We start from the raw sequence: 25,251 nt of genomic DNA, 5'->3' as shown, positions 1-25,251 counted from the left end.
GTTATATGTCAATTATATCTCAATAAAAAAATTAACTCAGAAAAATAAAAAATATAAAAATAAAAACTCATGTAACTACCACCCATATCAAGATATAGAAAATTCTCAATATCCTAGAACAGCAATAATCAGTAGAACTTTCTGTGAAGATGGACATGTATTTTTTCTGTGTTCTCTAGTACTATAGCCATTATCTGTATGTAGCTATTGAGTGCTTGAAATGTGGCTAGTGCAACTAAGGAACTGAATTTTTAATTTAATCTTTTAAAATTTAAATAGGCAGATGTATTGAGTACTCCCCTCCAGGTAATTCTGTTTTCTAACTTAGCATAGGTTAGTTTTGTCAATTTTTGGATATCGTAAATGTAATCATACTTTGCTTGCTCTTTTGTATATGAATGGAATTATGTACTCTTGTGTTGTGCTTTTTTATTTAACAACCGTCTGTGAGATTCATCTATGTCATTATATGAATCAGTATTTATGCATATTGTATTACTTTATAGTATTCTGTTATATGAATGTGCCACTCAATTCTTATATTGCTTATCCATTCACCTGCTGATGCAATTTGAGTTGTTTACAGTTTGAGCTATTATAAACAAATGAAAATTCTTATGTGTCTTTTGGTGAACATACTCATTTTCTTTTGGATATAGTCTTTTTTTTTTTTTTTTTAATTTTATTTATTTATTTATTTTTGCTGTGTTGGGTCTTCGTTTCTGTGCGCGGGCTTTCTCTAGTTGCGGGGGCCATTCTTTATCGCGGTGCGGAGGTCTCTCACTATCGCGGCCTCTCTAGTTGCGGCGCACAGGCTCCAGACGCGCAGGCTCAGTAGTTGTGGCTCACGGGCCTAGTTGCTCCGCAGCATGTGGGATCTTCCCAGACCAGGGCTCGAACCCGTGTCCCCTGCATTAGCAGGCAGATTCTCAACCACTGCGCCACCAGGGAAGCCCTGGATATATTCTTAAGAGTAGAATTGTTGGGCCCTGTGGTAGCAATATGTTTGAGCTTTAGTAGATATTGCTAAACAGTCTCCCAAAGTGGTTGAACTAATTTACATTCCCTCCAACAATGCATAATAATTGTGGTTTATTCCACATAATCTCTTACATTTGGTGTGTCAGGGGTCCCAACACCACTCCCAGGTTTGGTGATTTGCTTGGAGGACTCACAGGACTCAGTATATAGTCATGCTCACAGCTGTAACTTAATAGAGCAAAGGGACACAAAGTGAAAGGAAATGGCACATGGGACAAAGTTCAGAGGATATCAAGCACAAGCTTCCAAGAGTCTCCTCGCAGTAGTCACACAAGATGCACTTAACTCCACAACTGATCGTGACCACATATGAAATGTTATCTACTAGGGAAACTTGTCAGAGGCTCAGTGCTCAGGGTTTTTTTTTTTACTGGGGCCTGGTCACAAAGCACCCTCTGCCTAGCATGTGCCAAAATTCCAGACTCCCAGAAGGAAAGCAGGTATTCAGCATAAACCATATTGTTTGCACAAAGAGTTTACACATAGTGAACCATTTTTATCAGTTTGGAGTATGGTGCGACTCTGCCAGGATCCAGGTTCCCAGAAGCCAGCTGAGAGCCAACTTTGCAAACAGGCCTTTCTGAAGATAATAGTCTAAGGCCTGCTATGTTAACTCTTCTCTGCACACTTGATAATTTCAATCATTTTAATTTTTGCCTTTCTGAGGGGTATGTAGTAGTATCTCATGTTTTCACATTTCCCTGATGAATAATGACACTGAACACATTTTCATATATTTATTGCCCACTTGGATATTTTCTTGGTCAAGTGCCTGTTCAAGACCTTTACCTATTTTTTCAAAATTAGTCGTCTTTTTCCCTATTGCTTTGTAGGAATTCTTCATATATTCTGGATATGAGTTCTGAGGTGTATATATCTGTATCTGTCTGTCTGTCTATCTATAACAAATAATTTCTCCTAGTTGGTGGCTTGCCTGTTCACTTTCTTAATGATGCCTTTTGTTGAATAGGCATTTTTAATTTTAATAAGGTCTGATCTACCAATATTTTTCTTATGTGGATACTGCTTTTGTCTCCTGTTAAGAAATTAACTACCCCAAGGTCCTGGAGATACTCTCTTGTGTTTTCTTCTGGAAGCTTTATGGTTTTACCTATCACATTTATGTTTTTGATCCACCTCAAATTGACTGTGTTTGGTGTGTGGAAGAGATTAAGATTCTCTTTTTTCTGTAAGGGTGTACAGTTGTGTTCCAACACCATTATTCAGAAGACCTGCCTTTTCCCACGGAGTGGCAGTGACATCTTTGTTGTAAATCAAGTGATTGTATGTGTGTTGGTCTCTTTCTGGACTATTTATTCTGTTAGTCTCTTTGTTTATCCTTGTGCCAGTAATGTACTGTCCTTATTACTATAGTTTTATAAAAATCTTTCTATCTTGTAGTTTAAATCTTCTAACTTTGTTCTTCAAGATTATCTTGACTCTTCTTTTCCTTTTTATGTAAATTTGGGAAACTGTTTGTCAGTTTCCACACATAAAATAATCCTGCTGGGATTTTAATTCATATTGTATCAAATTAGATTTAGAATTAGCATTGCATTGCATTGGAGAGAATTGATATCTTAACAATATTGAGTCTCGTGACCATGAAATGTCTTTCATTTTATTGAATGTTCCCTTTACTTTCCCTTATCAGTGTTTTTTAGTTTTTAATGTAGAGGTTTTGCATATCTTTTATTAAATTTATGTCAAAATATAATATTTGTAATTTTTCAAATATTGTGAATGGTATTTTTAAATTTCATTTAAAAACATTTTCCCTGATATGTAGAAATAGTTTATTATTGTATATTGACCTTGAATCTAACAACCTTATTACATTCACTTATTGTTTCTAGTATATTTGGAGTTTTCTATACACACAGTCATGTTATCTGTTAATAGACAATTTGAATTTTGATTTTCTGGCCTGTACATTTTTAAATTCTTCTTCATTTCCTATTGTACTGGCTAGGACCTCAGGTACAGTGTTGAACAGTGGACATCCTCCTCTTGTTCCCAGTCTCAGAAGGAAAGCATGTGATAATCTTTGAGTGTATCTGGTGTAGGTATCATTTATCATATGAAGGAAATTTTCTCCTATCCCTAGTTTCTGAGAGTTTTTTTCATGATCAGGTATTGTATTTTATCAAATGTTTGTCTTGCATATTGAGGTAATCATAAGATAATTGTGAGTTCTAAATGAAATAGTGAGTTTTAAATATGATAAGTGAATGATACCATGTCTAGTCCAAAATAAGTACTCAATTTTTGGCTATTCTTTTTTTTTTAAAATTGGAGTAAAATTGCTTTACAATGTTGTGTTAGTTTCTGCTGTACAATGAAGTGAATCAGCTATATGTATACCTATATCCCCTCCCTCTTGGACCTCCCTCCCACCCCTCAACCCATCCCACCCATCTAGGCCATCACAGAGCACCAAGCTGAGCTCCCTGTGCTGTACACCAGGTTCCCACTAGCTAGCTGTTTTACACATGGTAGTGTATATATGTCAAACCTAGTCTCCCAATTTTGTCCCAGCCTCCCCTTCCCCCCAACCCCCCCGCCGTGTCCACATGTCTGTTCTCTACATCTACGAATAGGTTCATCTGTACTGTTTTTCTAGATTCCACATATATGCGTTAATATATGGTATTTCTGGCTTACTTCACTCTGTATGACAGACTCTAGGCTATTATTCTTTTTTTTTTTTAGGCTATTATTCTTTTGAGGACTTTTTCTTATATAAGACCTAAGAGGCTAGTATCGCTTCTCAGGCTGCAAGGATTGACTTAAAGGTTTTTTAACCAGTTTTCGTATTTTGAGATGGGTTGATCAGTTGTAATAATTGTGCAGTGGGATGTTGGGATGATTGCTTGATAATTCTAAACATGGATTCTCTTAACTTTTTTTCCCATGCTTACATTGTTTCTTTGCCAGGTGGCTGTCATTTATGACATTAGTTTTGTTTGTTTGACAGGCCTTATCTTTTTGCTTCTTTATATTATTTTAAAAGTAATTATATTTTAGATACTTCATCACTAACTGTTAGTACTAGGACAGACTATTCTAATGCTAGAAACCAAGTGTATATTTTTTCAAATTTTGTTGGAGTGCATGCAGTTGGTATTGAGGTCTTGTGGCATAGACTGGGATGTTGGAATCTAGCGGAGCTAGATTTGTAGCCTGGCACCACCCTTATTTTTAGCTAGTATTGCTAGTAGAGGCTATGTTTCCTTTCTGAGCCTTGTTTTTCTCTCTTAAAAAAAAGTTTGCATTTTCTAGAATTTTATATAAATTTTATGTAATTACAGTATGGTTTTTGTGTGTGTGAATTCTTTTAGCATAATTATTTTGAGATTCATATATGTTGTTGTGTGTATCAGTAGTTCATTCATTTTTATTGCTTAGTAGTGTTCCTCCGCGTGGATATAGCACAGTTCATCTATTCACTTTTTGATAGACTTTCCAAAAATGGGCATAAGGAAGCTTTTTATCTTGATTGTAGTGACTGCTTCATGGGTATGTAGTTAACAAATGTACCCTTTAAATTACTGTATGTTGATTATACTTCAAAAAATACTGTTTAAAAATTTGTCATATGATCAGTGGTTGACAAGAAGAAAAAAATGAAAGTATTTCTGTCTTGTTCTAATGTATCTTCAGTTTGAAAACCCTGCCTATTTATTTATTTAATAAACAAATATTAAATACTTTAAAAGCCAATAATAGTTTGTATTACTTTGGGTTGTTCAGGGTTAAATTACACATCATATTTAAAGATAATTGGCATGTAAGTGTTCAGTGAAGTTTAATATTTTATGTGCTTTCTTTTTCCAAGTTTTAATTAACAGTACTCCCTATTTTTAATGAACTTGTTGCATATATGTTGGTTTGATTGGGTTAATGAAGAATCAGAGGAAGTTGTTCTGGAAGCTCAAGCTTTATTTTTCTTCAGAATGCTATGTCTTCCTCATTTATTTCAGATGCTTTAGTTTCCACATTCAAATTTGTAATCCAAGTCTGGAATAATTTAAACTTACTTTTCTCTCAACATGCATCTTATGTATTTAGAAATTAATTTTTGTCTTACCTTTAGGTAAATCGGGGCAAATTTTTAATCTGTTTTACTTTCTTTAAAGTTAATCTTATTTGAATTATAACCATTGTATATGTACGTATAGAAAATGTTTGGAATTCAAAATGATCCCAGTTGAAACCATTATAATTTCAGACTTTAGAAATTAGCTTAAAATATGCTGTTAATCCATTGCCATTTCACCAAAAAGAAAAAGTAAATAATAAGACTGTATATAGGTCCTACTTCTAAGAATTTAAATATACTCCCTTATTCCTTTCATGTAGACTTAGGTCAACCTAAAATTTATGGCTAGGAAAGGCTTAAAAATTTTTCTCAGCATTTTAGAGCAGGGGCTAGAAGAGAAATTTGTAGAGAATCTGTTAAAGCAGGAGTTCTTAGGTAGTGGATTAGATCCAAACTAATAGTTCTCAAAGCCAGCGTTAGATAGATGTCCTAGATTCTCCCTTCAGTTTGCCACTTGAGAGTTTGCCACTTCGATGATGTTGGGCAAGATGCTGTCTCTGCATTCGGTTTCACCACATGTAAAATGCACTGATGACTTCTCAGTGATTAGCGATGAGATCATGTGTATGAGAAAGCTTTGGGCATATTCAGAAATGGTACATATAAGAATGTGTGGCCCTCATGCTCTTTGCTGCTTGTATTCCTCTTGATCAAGTTTTTCACTTACAGTTGGCCAGAGTTCCCAGGTGGGAGGGGTAGTCAGTATCCTTTCAGTATCTCCTCCCTTCCCTCAGGAGGCTAAAGGACAATGAAAAGGAGTTCCTTTTTAATGGAAATAATGAGGGCCTCTGCTCCTGAGTATACTGCTTCATTGGAGATTCATGTTATTTTTGAATCTGAGGAATTTTGATATCATAGGGAAAGTAGAGTAAAAAACTTAAAATACAGCCTAAGTATTTTGTCTCTAATTGCAAGTGTTTATTGAGCTTGTGCCAGGATCTATTCTTCACAACAGTGAGTCACATAAAGCTGGAGTAGTTGCCCAAGGTTATACAGCTGGGATTCAAATACAGGCATGTTGTTTCTAGAGCCCAAACTCTTAACCGGTCTGTCATACTGTCTTACCAATTATTATTCAACCCCAAGTATCAGGGTGAGACTTTGAAAGTGATGCATGTTCATTGTAGAGAAAGCAAAACAAAAGCTCGTATTTCCATAATCCAGAGATAAACTGTTAAAGTAGTTCCTCCCCATTTTTTCCTATATCAAACCATTTCCGTTATTGTACATTCAGATTCTTTCCAATTTTCACACTGTTATAGATAATACTACAGTGATATTTCTAGAAGTGGAATTCTTGGGTCAGAGGGCATGATCATAAATGCTTGCCATGTATTGATTTCCAGATTGTTGTCTGGGAAGATTTATATTCTCTCCAGCACTGTTTGTAAGTGCCCTTGTAGGTTTGTTTCAAAAATGAGAATGATATAAGAAAAAAGTTACTTTCTTTTGTTTGTTGCTGTGTTTTGAATGCCATACCTTTACCATGCTTCTACTTTATTTCTGACAGATATCTGCAAAAATTATTTATCTCTGTGGAAGTGGTTCTCAACTGGGGAGTGTGTTTTGCCTCCCAGGGGTATTTGGCAAGGTCTGGAAACATTTTTGATTGTCATGAGGTGGAGTGGTACTACAGGCAGTAGTGGGCAGAGGCCAGAGATATGCTGCTAAACATCCTACAATGCATAGAACAGGCACCACGACAGTATCCAGTCTAAACTGTCAGTAGTACTGAGGCTAAGAAAACTTGCTTTTATAGTAAGCTCCTGAAATCTAGAAGGAATCTATTTATTGACAAGACACTTACTTCTGCTAGGTCTTATCCTATTTAGGAATAAAGGAGTTCATGTTTTTCTGGCTTTAACAACAAAGCAGGCAAGATTTGTTTGGTTAGTCTCTGGGTTGTTGAGTTCTTCATATTTCAAAAATAAAATCTAATGGAATCAATTCTCAGAGAACTTTCCTAAGCCCCCCTGAACAGTTTTGAAATGTTTTCTGTCTCTCTCTTAATGATTCTACAGTTGTATTTTCCTTTAGATTTGCCTTAGCTGCTGTTTTATTTGGGGTTACCATTAAAATATATAATGTCTCTGATTCCCCAAAGTAAAAAACAACTTCTTGTGGGAATTGGTAATTTGAATGTGTTTGGAACATAAACTCAAAGCTACTCCTCCAACATAAAATATAGTTATTTGGGGTTCAATTCTTTTCAGTTTTCTTCTCTTACTAGGTATAATAAAAACCTTGTTGCAACTAATAATGGCATTCATAAAAATATCTTAGGACTTCATTTCTTTATCATTAATAGGCAGGAAGATGTTCAGTGCATCCAGTTCCTCTCTTAGCTATGGTCAAGGAAACATGAAAATCTTATCTGTTGGCTGGCGGGGCGGGGTGGGGGGCAGTGCACTGACAGTCATACTTATTCTTCTTGTTACTTTTTCATGTAGGTTCCAGAAAACTTGCAAAGTTCTCTGAATTTTTTTAAATACATATCTTGTGACTGCTATAGCTGAAATAATTGTTGTCTTTGTTCTATTTTTATAGTTCTGCTTTCTCTAAAAAAAGCTATTCACGAGCTTTGTCCTTTTGTGCTTCGCAGGAACCAGCACCTATGACAGAAGATCTGCTAGAAGAGCAGTCGGAGGTTCTAGCTAAATTGGGTACATCGGCAGAAGGGGCTCACCTCCGAGCACGCATGCAGAGTGCCTGTCTGCTCTCAGATATGGAGTCTTTTAAGGTGGGTCACGTTATCAGAGCTCGGGAGTCTATTTTGAGCTATTCTGGGATGAAGCTGTGAAAGTCACTCTGTAAAGTGGTGTAAAGGCCTGCATGTCTTTTTTTTTTATTAAATGTTTAAATTTCATTTGTAGTTACAACACCCTACCTCTATCCCCTAAAGGTCATAGTCAAACTTGCTTCTTGAGTTTAAAAAAGAAAAGAACAATCTTTTTAAAAAAAATGATTCTATATTTTTAAAATAAATTTATTTTATTTATTTTTGGCTGCATTGGTTGGGTCTTCGTTGCTACATGTGGGCTTTCTCTGGTTGCTGTGAGCGGGGGCTACTCTTTGATGTGGTGCATGGGCTTCTCATTGCGGTGGCTTCTCTTGTGGCAGAGCACGGGCTCTAGGCATGTGGGCTTTAGTAGTTGTGGCGTGCGGGCTCTAGAGCGCAGGCTCAGTAGTTGTGGTGCCCGGGCTTAGTTGCTCTGCAGCATGTGGGATCTTCCCAGACCAGGGCTCAAACCCATGTCCCCTGCATTGGCAGGCGGATTCTTAACCACTGCATCACCAGGGAAGTCTGAAAAGAATAATCTTTGAATAATGGTTGGAAGTTGAGAACTGAATCATTTCTATATGAGGATTGGGAAGTTTTCTTCCTTTAGGTATGTTCAGTCAATTTAATGCAAGGTTTTTAGAAATCCTTAGGATTTAACATAGGCTGCTTCATTCAGCAAACCTTTGGTTACCTGCTTTGTGACAGACACTGTGATTAGGTAATTAAGAAGTACAATGTTTATCCTCAGTTACAGTCTATTGAGGTTGTGGGAGGAGATATGTAAATAATTACTATGTGATGAGTTCTCTTAGGAGAGCAAGGTCAAAAAGGTGACTGACTGTACTGAGTGGAGGTCATGGAAAAATTTTCAGAAGCATCACAGTTTAGGATGAATAGGCATTTGCTACCTGGAGAAGAATATTTTAGGCTTAGATACAGGCCTGTATCTAGAACACAAAGGATTCAGAGAATGGTTACACTTAGCTTATTAATTTAAAAACCAAGTGATGAAGAAAGTCTTTCTGGATCATTTATTTTTGAAAGCAGAGGCAAATCCATGTACATTAAAAGAAAAAAAAATGGGTAGCTCAGTGGGCCACAGGGCTTCCTTTTCCTATTATTGATACTCTGAACTGTCTCCCATGCCCAGACTTTCTTCCTTAACCTACTGCTACCTGTGATGGCCTCCATTTTTTCATTCCACAGCTCCTACTCAGTCCTGTTTTTGTGCTAGGTAGGCCAGCCTGAGTTTGATATTTCAACATAAACACCCCGTGAAAACCTATGCTACTTTCATCTTCCCTGCTAGCAGAGAGTGACAATAAAAGGGAGTCTTTTTATTCCCTGCTTGTTTCCCCCATCTTTCCTAAAAGAAGAAATCTTCAGTAAACCTCTCAAGAGCTGCATGTTTTCCATAGAGATTAGAAAGATACAGAAAATCTTTGAGTTCTATTCTGCTGTGAGGCAAGAAAAAGAGATGTGTTTTAAAGCAGATAGTTGGTACAGTGGATAAAGAGAAGCCAATTGGCTCTCAGGGTATGTGTTAAATCAAAAAGTTAGAGGAGGGAATTGGCTTAGGGTGTGTGTGCACAGTAGGAAGTACTGGCCTCCATAGCAGCTATTTTTTTTACCTGACCTTTAGCTGCCTTCATATTCATCTGTCCCTCTTCTGCTGCAGTGTCCTTGTAGAAGCATGTACAGGAGGAAATTCCAAATTGGAGCTGTAAAAGCTTTTCCCCATAGAAACCTTTGCTCCTCAAGGTGCTATATAATTCCTTTAACACGGTGCTTCAGCAAAACTGTGGTTCGTTAGACTCTTTTGGACTAACCTGGGTAATGTAAAAATCTCTTCAATAACATTGTTTTAACCAGAAAATAGATTATATGACAAATAACCAACTTACACATCTGCCCATATGTGGGAATCAGATAATATATTTAAGGAAATACGTAGTCATGCTAAAATAGGTATGGTTGCCTTTCCCTTTTTGTATAGGGATGACTTGGTATTAGGGGCCATGGGAGAGTCCCCAGAGCTTTGCATAAATGCTGATAGGTACATGAGGCACCTACACTGCACAGTTCCAGAAGGACAGGGCCTGTTCTCGAGCATGCCCTTGGAGTATATACCTGTAAGAGTAGAAAGAAGATCAGCCATAGCTGAAGTGAGTCTTGAGCCTCTCCTAGTAGCGCTATGTTCTGTCTGGTATAATAAAGACAACCAGAAGGAAGAATTCTGGTGTGAACTGCCTTTCTTTAACCCATTCTGTAGTACAAGAGTTCAGTCTTGTTTTCTTTTTCAGGTTCATTCTCTTCACTCAAGGCCTATCTCTCTAGTTTCCTGAGATGTTTTCATGAGGGTGTGGTGTTGCCTGGTTAATATCCAGTCTTAGTACATGAATCCTGAATCATGCAGTAATCTTGACCCATTGCAGTTCACAGCAGTTTTTTGTTGCTGTGATGCTATAGCCCTTAGAAGTTTATGTTGTTGGCTGTCAGTTAAGAACCCTCCTGATTTCTCATCCCTTTGGGGATTTCCTAATATTGGTGGGGATGATTATACTGGCAGCCAGTAAGCTCAATAAGGAGAAGTTGGTAGTTTTGCTCTTCAAATTTAAGACTAACCATTCTCATCATGTTGGTTTTCATTTTGGTGTGAGGTTAATTTAATTTAAAAAGAAAGAAAATGACCATAATGCTTAACACTTTTTAGTAATGCTTACATCACTTACTGTTTCAGGCAATTAAATATAGTACTCATAGCAGGATGAATATGTTGTGGTAGAGAATTACAACCAAAAAGGTATGTGTTTAACATGTGTACACATATCTTTTGAATATTAAGGGGATGATATATATGCCCATCCTTAATACTCTACTAATATATTACTGGGCACTGGCAAAAAGACCTCCATGCCTTACCACTAACACTGTAAAAGCCTCTCCCTTTTTTTTCAGGCTTAAATGTAGAAGTACTTAAAGGATTTTGGCATGCATCATTGTTAATTCTATGGAATTATCCACTAAATAAAACTTTAATTAGTTTGGTTTCAGAAGCCTGAAAAACAGTGATTTTAATTCCAATTCCTTAGTGGCACAAAAGCACATTTTAATTCCAATTCCTTAATGGCACAAAAGCAGTTTATGTAATGGTAACTTGTTATATAAAGCATGAGAATTTGATGGTTGAATAGAACATTTTTGAGGTTAGCTGATATTTATTGCAGTATCAGTATTGACTTATCGAGGAAAAAAAGAGCAGAACTTTTCCATCATTGGGTTATTATTCTGATCATATTGTGTATTATTTAATTTACTTGACTTGAGCTTATTGATACTTTTCTAAGTATTGAGTAGTTATTATACTATAATTTTAAATTAACTTATATAACTTATAGTGTGAGATTTATTTTCACTTTACATCAAATTTTTATTTCCAAATTCATCAAATGAAAACGTTTTCTTTTTCTTTAAAATGGGGGCAGCAAAAATAAAGTACTTTTGGTGCTTTAACATCTGACCTGATTTAAAGGTGACATTGTAACTCAAGTCACATACCAGATTTTGTAAAGATTGGTCTTTTTGTGAAAGTGAAAGTATGATTTTTGAAAACAGGTTTATCAATAACTGTTGATTTTTATTTGATTCTGCTGAATTTTTTGTCTGTTTTAGGCAGCTAATCCAGGTTGTTTTCTGGAAGATTTTGTGAGGTGGTACTCACCCCGGGATTACATTGAAGAGGAAGTGATTGATGAAAAGGGCAACATGGTTCTGAAAGGAGAACTGAGCGCCCGAATGAAGATTCCAAGCAATATGTGGGTAGAAGCCTGGGAAACAGCTAAGCCAATTCCCGCTAGAAGGCAAAGGAGACTCTTTGATGATACACGGGAAGCAGAAAAGGTAACTGATGTTTGAGTATACTGCTAATTGTTGTTCTAGTATTTTAAAATCTATGATAGATATGAAAGCTTTGGACATACTTGAGAAGCAAAGCATTGAAATGTAATGAACCTTTTACATATTGAATATTCACATTTAAGATTTTAGAACTGGTTACAGGTAGTCCAAAGGATAAGACATGCATATTTTACATAGAATGTTTACCATTGGACCATCTCACAGCATATGTCAAAAGCCTTAAAAATGATCATGTCTTTTGACTTAGCAGTTCTACTGCCAAAAAAATGTATTAAAGGAATAATGAGAGATACATAAAGATCAGTGTTCAAGAATGATGTTCAAAAAGTTTCATAGTGAAAAAGTAGATAACAGCCAACATTTCCAAAAATAAGGCTTTGTTTAATAAATTATGATATATCATTTAGTAGACTACTGTGCAATTATTAAAAAAACATTGGAGTTCTGGAGAATATTGGCAGCCACCTGATATCAAGTTGTCCCACATACCCTTCCACCCACCCAACTCCCAAAAAACCCAATGAAATTAAGTAGAGTACAGAAATCCATGCTGTCAGCATTACTACAGTTAGAGATTACAGTGATCTTTGAATTAACTAAGTAAGTAGAGAAATAAGCCAGATTCCAGTAGATTTCCCACCGTTGTAAGCCTGCGGGTGTAGAGAGTATGGACAGGGAATCTTAAGAAGAAATGCTGAGGGATACAGAAGACTTAAATGCAGCCCAGTCACTCCAGAAAGACTGCTCCTAACACTAAGTGTCAAAATACTCAACACAGGTAGGGCTTGAGAGTTAACAGCACTGGCTACAGGGAAGTGGCTTGACAGTAAGCAGGACCAGAAGTGGACATTCAGAGAGACTCTGCCTTAGGAAGAACCAGGTAGATAAGTAGGAATGATATACCCCTTAGAGATAAAGCATTGATGGGAATGAAGGAAACAAGGGGAAGATTAAAGATTCTGTAGGAATGAAAGAGAAATAAGACATATCAACCTCCCTCATCTCCTGCCATCCATTAAAGAAATTATGCAGAAGAGGGCACTTTTGAACTGTGACATGACCAATAATAGTAAACAGCAGACCACATCTATATAAAACTACTATAAAAAACAGAAAGCACAAATTGGATCATTTCAGCTAATAAAAACATTTCCCAGAAAACTGACCACAAAGCAGAAGAAAATTGTAACATAACAGTCCACACTGAGTCAAATATTCTCAAACAAGCATGGGGGATATGAAAAATCATGTTTAATTAGAAATACTAAAAACAAGAGCACAAATGAATCCAAAACCCCACAAAGAAATGAAACTACTGTTGATTTAACTCAGGACAGAAGTATAAGAAAAAGACAACCATATCAAAAACAAAGACTAAATTACATGGCACCCACAGAAGAATAGGTTCATATTTAAATTTAATAAAAGGCATTGAGGAAAAGCAGCAAAACAGCCAAGAGAAAGAAAATGAGATAAAGGAGTAAAGGGACTGGGGAGAAAATAGTAAAAATGAAAGATAGGAAAAGTAGGAATAATACTCATTTTATCAGAGTCCTTGAAGCAGAAAAATCAAAGCACTAGAACAGAACTAATACTTAAAACTGCTATTTAAGAAAAACTTTCTGGTTATGAAAGAAAACCCAAATTTACACATTGAAAGGGCTCACTGGGTACAGGGGAAAGTTGACTAGGAGTAGTGAACTCCAAATTATGTCACTGTAATACTACTAGACCTTAAATATTTAAAAAACAAAAATAAGAAACTCAGACCCTGCAGGCAAAAACATGAAAATAATTTACAAGGGAAAGAGAACGAGATAGTTGTCAGATTTCTCAACAGCAGGGCAGTGTGGAGCAGTTTTCAAGAAGTATAAGTAAAAAATACACACTAAAGATTTTACATTCCACCAAGATGTCCAGGTAGTAAAGGCTATAAAAAATGTTTTCTCTGAGTTTTTGCCCAAATAACTGTATACGTGTGCCCTTCCTGAGGAGTCCACTACAGCTGCCCCAGTCCAATAGAACTTCCTGCAGTGTTCAGAATGGTTATAGCTATGCTGTCCAAAATGGTAGCCCCTGGCCATATGTGGCTTTAATGAGCACTTGAAATGTGGCTTGTATAACATAGGAACTGGATTTCTAAATGGCTGCATTTGGCTAGTGGCTGCCTTATTGAACAATATAGTACAGGAGGATGAACTTACCCAACCAAGAGATGACTAGGGAAATTTTGGCAAAGGGCTTATGGGTGAGCATTTCATTTATTTAATTTTAGAGCTAAGACTAAAACTAGATGGGGACATGGGTAGAAGAAGAATATGTAAAAACTGTATATTAGGGCAAAGTAGAGAGAATGCAGCTATAAAAGTTGGGATGGAAAAAGAGAGAAGGAGGAAAGTAGAATGAAATCATTGACTGTTACATAGATAATAAGTGGTAAGCAAAGGATACCATTTAAAATTATCAGACCAGTTCATAAAATAGATAAAAGATATAAGTGAATTAAGGGCAGCATAAAAGGTATTAATACAAGGTTATATACTAGAATAAAAATATAAACCTTCTTAAGTACAATGGAAAAATTATTCAGAAGCAAAGAACACACACCAAATAGAGTAACACACATAATAAAAATCATATCACATGCAGAGTAATTACAGTGTAAGATAGTCATATAAAACCCAGCTCTGCTGTCAACAAGGCATTCTGTTATTCTTTTTATGAAGTAACTATAACAATGTACCTAAACCTGTAGCCTTCAGAAAGGCTACAAAGTAAACTGGACAGAGATTTACCAGGTAAATGAAAACATTAAGAAAGCAGGAGTTTTAATCCTAATGCCAAACAAAATAGAATTGAAGCAGAAAAGCATTAAATGAGATACACAAGGATGCTTTATAGTCTAAAAGTGATATTTCACAATGAGGATATATAGTTGTTAATGTTTATGTACTAGATAACACAGTAACCATTTGTATAAAACAGAAACCATGGAAGATGCAAAAAGAAATAGATCAAAACACACTAATAACAGGACTTTTAACACACTCAATACAAGACAGGTAAACAAAACTAAGAAAAGATCTAAACAAGATAATAAGGTTGATCTTTTAGATGTATCTCAAACACTATACCTTGATAATAGAAACTGTACTTTCTTTTCAAGCACACATGGAACATTCACAAAAACTGATAGTAGGGACTTCCCTGGTGGCGCAGTGGTTAAGAATCCACCTGCCAATGCAAGGGACACAGGTTCAAGCCCTGGTCTGGGAAGATACCACATGCCGCGGAGCAACTAAGCCCGTGCGCCACAACTACTGAGCCTGAGCTCTAGAGCCCGCGAGCCACAACTACTGAGCCCGTGGGCCACAACAACTGAAGCCCGTGCACCTAGAGCCCATGCTCCGCTACAAGAGAAGCCACCTCAGTGAGAAGCCTATGCACCACAACAAAGAGTAGCCCCTGCTCACTGCAACTAGAGAAAGCCCGTGCACAGCAACGAAGACCCAATGCAGCGCCCCCAAGAAAGAAAAAAAAATTTATATAAAGAAACAAAAACAAAAAACTGATAGTATGTTAGGGCACAAAGAAAACATCAGTGGGTTTCATAGTGGCAATAAGACCAATACTCTGATCTCTGCAATAAAACTAGTAATTAAAAATTTAAAACCCTAGGCCTTCCAACTGGAAATTTAAACAGCACTTAGGTGAAAGGGGAAATACAAAGAGGAACTATAGAATTCCTGAAAAATAATGATGATGAAAATACTGCCTAACAGAGCCTATAGGATATATTTAAGAAGCGATCAAAGGAAAATCCATAGCCCTAAATACCTACATCAAGAAAAAGCAAAAGAGGTGGTGCAGTGGTTAAGAATCCGCCTGCTGGTGCAGGGGACACGGGTTCAATCTCTGGTCCGGGAAGATCCCACATGCTGCGGAGCAACTAAGTCTGCGCCACAACTACTGAGCCTGCGCTCTAGAGCCCGCGAGCCACAATTACTGAAGCCCGTGCACCTAGAGCCTGTGCTCCGCAACAAGAGAAGCCACCACAATGAGAAGCCTGTACGCTGCAACTAGAGAAATCCCACGCACAGCAACGAAGACCCAATGTAGCCAAAAATAAATAAATAATAAAATAAATTTATTAAAAAAATTATTTAAAAAAGCAAAAGAATGAAAATTATTGGATTAATAAATTCCTAACTCAAAAACCTAGAAAAAGAACAACAAAGTAAAACCAGATGAAAATTAAGGAAGGGTAGTCATAAAGATAAAATGCAGATAACAGTGAGGTAGAGAACAGAAAAACAGATCAAATTAATCTGGTTTAAAAAAAAATCAAAGTAGATAAGCCGTTAGCTACCTTAATCACAAAAGAAAGGGAAAACATGCATATGCAAAATAAATGATGAAAAGGGCAAATGACTATTGATTCAGAGGAAGTATTTTTTTAAACATACTGAAAATTTGAAAACTGAGATGAAATGGATGATTTTTTAGGAAAATGCAGTATACCAAAACTGACCCCAGTAAAGACAAAGTATATATAAACAGACCAGTTTCCAAAGAAGAAATAGAGACAGTTATCAAGGAATAACCCTGTAAAAAAGCACCAGGCCTAGATGGTTTCACAGGGGAATAGAGAGACCATGTAGTTCCACTGCTGCACAAATTGTTTCAATGCATAGTAATTGAAGGAAATTTTCCAGAGTCTTTTTATGAAGTAACTATAACAATGTACCTAAACCTGATAGAGACAGCATACAAAAAAAAAGTTACAGACCAGTAATAAGAAATTGAATGCAAAAATGCTAAGTGAACAGACTCTATTATCTCTTTAAGAAAATAACACATGTTGATTGAATGCAAGGGTGATTATTTGGAACTCTGTTTATACAGTATAATTGACTGGATTAACAAGTCTAAGAAAATTGTATCATTATGAAGCAGAGGCATAGGAGCTAAAAAGAAAAAAACTTTGCAGATTATGTGGCAGTATACTGGAAAAAATCTAAAGAATCATTGTTAAAACTAATTCAAGCAAAAGAATTCAGCAAGGTAGCAGGATATAAAGTTAATATACAACTAGTAGCACTCATGTACACAAATAATAGCTATTCTGAAGATGTAAATGTCATTATCTTTTCACTATAAGAAGAAAAAAAGCCATTAAAATACTTGGGAATAAACTTTAACAAGAAATCCTTGAAATCTGAATAAAGAAAACAAAACACTCCTGAAAAACACAGTTGAACAAATAGAAAGATAACCCTTGTTCCTGGTTAGGAAGTCTCAATATCATTAAGGTCAGTTCTACCTAAATCAATTTATAAATTTAGTGCAATCCCAATAAAAACACTAAAAGGCTTTATTATGGAGCCAGACAAGTTGGTACTAAAGTTCATATGGAGAAATAAAAATGCAAGTTAGCACTCAGGGGTTTGGAGAGTAGACGTTAATGGATTTCTTTTTGGGGTGCTGAAAATGTTATAAAATTGATTGTGGTTTTTGGTTGTACAACTCTGTAAATATACCTAAAACCACTGAATTGTACACTTTAAGTGGATGAATTGTTGTTTCAAAAGCACAGGCAGGAATAGCTAAGAACAGGTTGAAAAGAAAGAGCTATGAGGGAAGGGAGGGAAAGGGTGGCAACTAACCCAACCAGATTTTAAAGCACAGTACAAAGCCTCACTATTTAAATAATGTGATACTGGCGCATAAATAGCTCAGTGAAACAGAATGGAAAAGTCCATAACTACATGTGGAAATCTAGTATATGATGAAGATGGCATCTCAATCACTGGGGTATAGATGGCCTTTTTAATAAATGGTCTTGAGATAACAATAACCTTTTGGAAAAAGATAAATTAGTTCTCTGTCATATACCATAGACAAGAATGGACTGAAGATGAAGCTGTAGGAGCACTAGAAGAAAACATGGGTGAATCCCTCTGTAACCTGAATTTAGAGAAAGGAGTCAAAACTGAGATGCAGTTAAAAATATGATTGATAGAATTTGTTTAAAAAAAAAAACTCTTGCATGACAAAAAGAAAAGTAAATTCAAAAGACATGATAAACTGAGAGAAATATTTGTAAACTGGGAGAATATGTATTGCAGATAAAGGGCCAAATACTATAGAAAAATGGTCAGGAGATATGAGTAGAGAACTCACCATGAAAAGGATAATTACCCTTAAACCTATCAAAAGATGTTCAACTTCATTCATGATAAGAGAAATGCAAATTAAAACTGTACTGAGATAACCATTTCTCACAATCAGATTGGCAAAAATTCAAAAGCTTGATAAATAGTGAGACCATGAGGCACCAGGCCCTCTCATACAGTACTGGTAAGAGGCTAGATGGTCCAAGCCCCTGTGGAGGGGAATTTGGCAGTATTTAACAAAATTTACATATGCATTTACCCTTTAACCTAGAAGCAATCCCATTTCTAGGAATTTACCCTAATATTTTCAACAGAACAAAAATACAGATGCATTAAGTTATTCATTGCTGCATTACTTGTAATTACAAAATACTGGAAACTATCTACATGCCCAAACTTAGGAGCTTTGTGGAATAAACTGTGGTTCATCTACATAACTGAGTACTATGTAGCGGTTTAAAAAAAAAAAGAAAAAAGGAGAAAAACCTTTATTAACTGATAGAAATCAGCTTCTAGGATATGTTTTTAAGAGAGAAGTATTAAAAGTGTATAAAAGTAAAGTATAAAAGAGTATCAAGGAGTATAGTAAAGTATAAACGAGTATAAAAATAAAGTATAAGAGTATAGCTTCATTTTGTGTTTAAAAAAACGGGGGGGGGCGTCCATTAAGAAAACATATCTATTTATGTTTACAAAAAGACACTCAGTAAGGATAAACCAGAAAACACTGAAATTAGTTACCCAGAAGGTTTGGAGGGGGAGGGAAAGATAGAGTGGGAGGAATATGGGGGGCAGGGGTTACACTTAGAAAAGAGTGTGCTTTCTGTATACATTTGACTCTGGAAAAATGTAATGGTCTACATTCAAAACTTAAATCAAGAAGAATAGAAAGAGGGGAAATAACCTAAGACTGAAAGCAAGCTGAGATAAACTAGCTGTATTTCAAACAAATAACATCTACACTGAAAGGGGGATGGAGTGGGAGGAAGAAATCTAATTCAGGTAATTAATGGACAAAAGATATGTTTGACTGTATACCCTCAGGTGCGGTGGGTGGCGGGAGACCACAGGAAACAAATCTTAAACTTGTACTTTCTACGTTTGTTTTTATAGTGATATGGGTAAGCAATTCTGAAACTTGTAGATGGATTATTGTTTGAGCAAATGAGTAATTTGGTATTGTTGGGAGCCAGAATTCTCATTGTGGAAGTGAGATGCAAACGTGGAATTGAGGAAGGCACAGAAGACCCAGTGTCAGTGATTGGAATTGGAGGTATTGGTATGGACTCATAGGTTTCTAAAATACGCATAGGTATGTGGGTATGTACATATGTATATATATAAGCATACATTTCCTAGCTCACTTCTGTAGGGATCTAGAAGCAGTGACATCCTGGTAGCAGTGAGCACATATATTTTGATTTCTAGAACATTCCTTACTAAAAGGAACCATGCTTTCTTCAGAGAAATGGCTGATTTCAGGATTGGGGCAGGGAAGGTGTAAGATGTATGGAAGATCATGTGTTGCCAGAAAATAAGGAAGTGCTTTTTAAAGATGGCGGCATTTCATAAGTATCTAGGTTGAAGGGGCTCTTACTGGCCAAATCTGGACAATTTGAGTGCCAGATAAGGACAGTAATGAATTATAAACCATTGGATAGAAATCATAACCCATGGGTCCACATTGATAATATGTAGATAAATAAAGAAATGGGAGAGAAGGGAGGGCATTTCAGCACAAAAATGAATGATAAATATAGAGGATACATTGGAGTTGGAAACTTCATTTTACAACCATATTTATAGTAACTGGTTCAGGTAAGAATCATCAATAGATATTAAGTCTAGGTGGAAATCTGGGTAAAGAGTGTCATACTTGCATGGTTTTAAAGTGGCTCTTTACAGATTATACTTCTGAATTGCAAGGGAATAAATAGTAAGTATGCACTGGAGAAATGGGACAGTACCTTGACTGAATGATCAAAATGAATATCACCAATAAAGGGCAGATTGTCTGCATTGAGATGTGATAATCTGAAGAGTCCAACATCACTTATGTACTGTTTGGTCCAAGAGTGCATAATCTGCATCTAATAATGAGGAAACATTAGAGAAACCCCAAATGAGAAACACTGTGTTTTAAAAAGAGCTAAAAAAAAGAGAAATACACACAACTGTGGGAGAAGATTAAAGAAACACAGGAACCAACTGAAAGATTACCCAATGGCCAACACTGGAACAATTTGTGCAATAATAAATAAAACAGTATTGGATTATAATCAAAATATAAATATCCTTGAGTCTATAGTGATAAAAATAAATCATGGAATAAATTGGAGAGGAGAGACAAATCTCCCATGCATAAGAACTCTAAATCTACTCTGCCATCAAGGAAATGGAGCATACCTCTGCACTGCATAAGTGTGGGCTGTGCACGGTGACTTCCTTCTATAGTACAGTGTGCAGCGTAGGGGAAATGAGTAGCTGTACAGTGCAGAAACCTGACAAACACCACCTTAGCCAGGTGAGCAAGGGTGACAACAGGGATAATAAGTCACATCTTGATATGATATGATGAAAATGGCACTCTACCTCTTTGGTCTTCCTCCCCAAAACATATAACTGCAGTTTAATTATCAGAAAAACAGCAAATAAGTCATAATTGAGGGACTTTTTACAAAATACCAGACTGTCTCTGGTATTTCCTCAAAACTGTTTCCTCAAAACAGTTCCTCAAAACTGTCTAAGGCCAGTAAAAACAAGAAAGTCTGAGAAACTGTCACATCCAAGGGGAGCCTAGAAACATTACTACTAAATATAATGTGATATCCTGGATGGGATCCTGGAATAGGAAACGGACATTAGATAAAAACTAAGGAAACTTTGTACACAAATATTGACAGCCTCATTATTCATAATAGCCCCAAAGTGAAACTAATCCAAATGTCTATCAACTGATGAATACATAAGCAAAATGTTGTATATCCATACAATGGAATATAACTCAGCCATAAAAATGGAGTTCTGATATATGTTGTAACACAGATGAACCTTGAAAGCATTATGCTGAGTGAAAGAAGCCAGAAACAGAAGGCCACATATTACATGGTTCCACTTACATGGATTATCCAGAATAGGCAAGTCCATGGCGAAGGAAAGTTAGTTTAGTAGTTGCTGGGGGATTGGGGGTAGTGACTGCTTTTGGCCACTGGGTTTCTTTTTGGGGTAATGAAAATTTTCTGGACTTAGATAGTGGTGATAGTTGCATAACCTTGCAAATATGCTAAAAACCACTGAAATGTACATTTTAAAGTGGTGAATTTTATGGTATGTAAATTATATCTCAATTCCTTAAAACTAAGGAAATAGAAATAAAGTATGGAATTTAGTTCACCAAAAAAGGGAGGATGACTATACTCAAAATGTCAGTGTTATAAAAGACAGACTGGAAAACTTCCAGATTCATTGAGATTAGAGAGGTGTGATAACTAAAGCCAATGCATGATCTTTAACTGGATCCCATATGGTGGTGGGAAAAGGTTATAAAAGACATTATTCAGTCAATTGACAAAGTTGTACTAAGGATAATAGCTTAGATTAAAAGTATTTGATCAGTGTTAATTTAGTTTAACTACATTCTTAATTTTAGGAAATACACACAGATACTTGGAGTTAAAGGGACATCGTATATGGAACTTGATCTCAAATTATTCAGAAAAAAATGTATGTGTGTATATATTTTATGCACCTACAGAGGAGGAGAGATACATGTGATAAAAGAGATGAGGTAAAAGGTTAGCAAATCAATGTAGGCAAAGGGTTTACAAATACTTTGTATTCTTGGAAATTTGTTTTTCTGTGAGTTAAGGAAAACAGCATTTGGAATAGTGTTAACAAGGATGTTCAACAGTGGGAGCTCATATTATTACTCTATATAAGAATGTAAATCTGTTCAAATACTTGGTAAAATAATTTGGAATATGACTTCAGTATTTGAAAAATAATAATTTTGGCATTGTCTATTTTTAGATAGATATCCTGAAGAAATTCCTCTACATGTGCACCACAAACATATGAAATAATGTGACAGGAACATTATTTTAATAGCCAAAAAATGGGGGGGGGGCATTTTAATACAGCAGTGAAAATGAGTAGACTAGAGCATGTATCAGTATTAACATCTATGCATCTCAGAAATAATGCTGAATGAAAAACAAGTCACTGAGGAGCATAACCAGAAGCAATCCATTTATACAAAGAATTAAAACCAGACAAAACTAAGCAACACATTGTTTAGGGCTACGTACATATGTGAGACAGCTATGAAGAAAAACGAAAGAAGGGAGGGCACAAGGGGGACTTGGAAAGTACTGGTGATCTGTTTCTTAAGCTCGTTGGTATATAAATGAGTGTTTGTGTTTTCTGTATTTATAAAATACTCTGGGTATGTGTATTTTTAAAAAGTTTTTAAATTTTAAAAACGTTTCAAAATGCAAAACCCTCCAAGGCAAATAATTTTAAACCATAAATCATTAAATGAGCAAAGCAAGTTATGAAATTGTGTATGAGTTTTTGTTAAGAAACTGTATATGCATCTGTATCTTTGTGTTTATAGAAATAAGTCTGAGAAGAAAAACAAAACTGTTGTTCCTTAGGAAGTAGGATTTCTAGAGAACTTTTGCATTATACTTCTTTGTATTTACTTATGTACTTTTGAGATCTGTGAGCATTTATCAGCCAGGCTCATATTTTGAGATTATATTTCTTTTTTCTTTACTGCTGTTGAATTAAGAGCTTAAAGGTAGGGTCCAAGTGTTATACATACTTTTCTGTGTGTTTTTTTTAATCAGAAAAATAATAAAACAATTTCCATTTTAGAAAATAAAACCAAAAAATTTAGAGGAAGGTCACTAGCAATGTTTAGAAATCTTAACTGAGGAACGCAGGTTACAAAACAGTATTTTACATACTTAATATTAGTTCACTTAATATATTATGTATATTCAAAAATCTTAAAAATATCCTGGAATGAAAATGCTCCACCACTAACAATTATTATTTCTAGGTGGTATAATTTTCAGGTGGTTTTAATTTTCTTTGTATTTTCCTAATCTGCATGTATTACATATGGAAGTAGGAAAAAAAAATTATGAGAGTATTCACCATTATTAAGGACTGAAGTTCTTAGATGATTTCAGTAACATTATTCTTACTTTTGGGAGTAGCAGCTACTTACCTGACTGAGCAGCGGTAGGTACTAAGAAAAGAGAAGAGAAGAGAGCTCATCTCTACCCTTGTTACAGATGTGAGTTCAGTGGTACTCTTTCATCGGGTTGGCCAAAAAGTGCCTTCGGTTTATCTTTTTGAGCAAAGAACTGTTCCAGGTGCCTTTTACAGTCTTTCAGGGAACTGAAATTTTTTCCATTTAGAGAATTTTGTAAAGACCGAGATAAATGGAAATCCAAAGGTGCAATGTCTGGTGAATACAACCAGTGAATCAGAACTTCCCAGCCAAGCTGTAACTGTTTTTGTTTCATCATCAAAGAAACATGTGGTCTTGCATTATCCTCATGGAAGATTATGCATTTACTGTTGACTAATTCTGGATACTTTTCATTGAGTGCTGCTTTCAGTTGGTCTGATTGGGAGCAGTATTTGTTGGAATTAATCATTTGGTTTTCTGGAAGGAGCTCATAATAGAGGACTCCCTTCCAATCCCACCATATACACAACATCACCTTCTTTGCATGAAGACCAGCCTTTGTTGTGGTTGGTGGTGGTTCATTTCACTTGCTCCACGATTTCTTCCATTCCACATTGTCGTATTGTTTCATTGCCTATCACAGTCTGTTTTAAAAATGGAACGTTTGGGACTTCCCTGGTGGTGCAGTGGTTAAGAATCTGCCTGCCAGTGCAGGGGACACGGGTTCGAGCCCTGGTCTGGGAAGATCCCACATGCCACGGAGCAACTAAGCCCATGTGCCACGACTACTGAGCCTGCGCTTGAGCCGACAAGCCACAACTACTGAGCCCATGTGCTACAACTAGAGCCCGTGCACCGCAACGAAGAGTAGCTCCCGTTCGCCATAAGTAGAGAAAGCCTGCGTGCAGCAACGAAGACCCAATGCAGCCATAAATAAATAAATAAACAAACAAACAAAAACAAACCCGGAACATTTTCATTACATTTAAGTAGAGAATTGCACGCAGAAATATGGTCAAGAAGGTTTTGTTCGCTTAACTTATGTGGAACCCAAACATCACATAACCAAGCTGGTGCAGATTTTCAACGCTCGATTTGGATGTTTTGAGTATGTCATCTATTTCCCGCGTGGTATAATGTTGATTGTTCTCAATGTCTCAGTTTGATCCCTATCAACTTCAACTGGTCTTCCTGAGCGTGGAGCATCATCTAACAAGAAATCTCCAACACGAAACTTCTCAAACCACTTTTGACGTGTTTGATCAGTCACAGCACCTTCTCCATACACTGCACAAATCTTTTTTTTGCATTTCAGTTGCGTTTTTACCTTTCTTGAAATAATAAAGCATAATATGCCAAAAATGTTGCCTTTTTTCTTCCATCTTCAATATTAAAATGGCCACACAAAAATCCACCAATTGTGCTAAGTCTTTCTTTAAATGCACACTGATATGACAGCTGTCACATACGATCTAACAAAATTATTTCGAATGAAGTTAAAGAAAACTAAGTTGCTGCTAGAGCCATCTCACGGAAAAAAGTGAACGAACCTTTTGGCCGACCCAATAAATGGCTGCTTTATTCTTTGACAACTGCATTGATCAGTTATCTAACTTCATGTCTCCTTCAGGTGCTGCACTATCTGGCAGTACAGAAACCTGCAGACCTTGCTAGGCACCTGTTACCTTGTGTAATTCATGCAGCTGTACTCAAGGTAAAGGAGGAAGGTAAATGTCTTATTTGATTAGTCATTAGTTCATTTCCAAAATAAAAGTAGATTTTGCCTAACTTATCTAACGATGGCTTTGATATTTTTAAAAATAGAAAGTCTGGAAAACATTTCTTCAGTTAAGAAGATTATAAAGCAAATAATATCTCATTCCAGTAAAGTTTTGCACTTCCCCAATCCAGAAGACAAGAAATTGGAAGTAAGTCTGATCTTTCCAAGTGTTCTCCCCAGTTGGCAATAATTATTTTAAAGATACATTTTTTAAAGGCTTTTTGCTGTCTTCCAATGTATGCCTCTCCC

The 25,251-nt window shown here is 36.1% G+C and overlaps 1 protein-coding gene across 4 annotated transcripts in view; it reads left to right on the top strand.

The window, feature by feature from the left end:
* The window catches only part of RAB3GAP1 (RAB3 GTPase activating protein catalytic subunit 1), a 150,698-nt gene that overhangs the window by 93,650 nt on the left and 31,797 nt on the right, over nucleotides 1–25,251 (top strand). For 3 of the 4 annotated variants that reach the window (XM_060016892.1, XM_060016891.1, XM_060016890.1), the window contains exons 18-21: nucleotides 7,746–7,883; nucleotides 11,598–11,825; nucleotides 24,853–24,949; nucleotides 25,047–25,150. In XM_060016892.1, the coding sequence (XP_059872875.1) occupies nucleotides 7,746–7,883; nucleotides 11,598–11,825; nucleotides 24,853–24,949; nucleotides 25,047–25,150 (567 nt within the window). Of the gene's footprint in view, nucleotides 1–7,745; nucleotides 7,884–11,597; nucleotides 11,826–24,383; nucleotides 24,573–24,852; nucleotides 24,950–25,046; nucleotides 25,151–25,251 lie in introns of those variants that run through there. The other variant, XM_060016893.1, reaches the window with a different exon arrangement.

The sequence above is a fragment of the Delphinus delphis genome, chromosome 7, assembly GCF_949987515.2.
Source record: "Delphinus delphis chromosome 7, mDelDel1.2, whole genome shotgun sequence".
NCBI lineage: Eukaryota > Metazoa > Chordata > Mammalia > Artiodactyla > Delphinidae > Delphinus > Delphinus delphis.
This window is presented reverse-complemented; position numbering and strand designations above follow the sequence as displayed.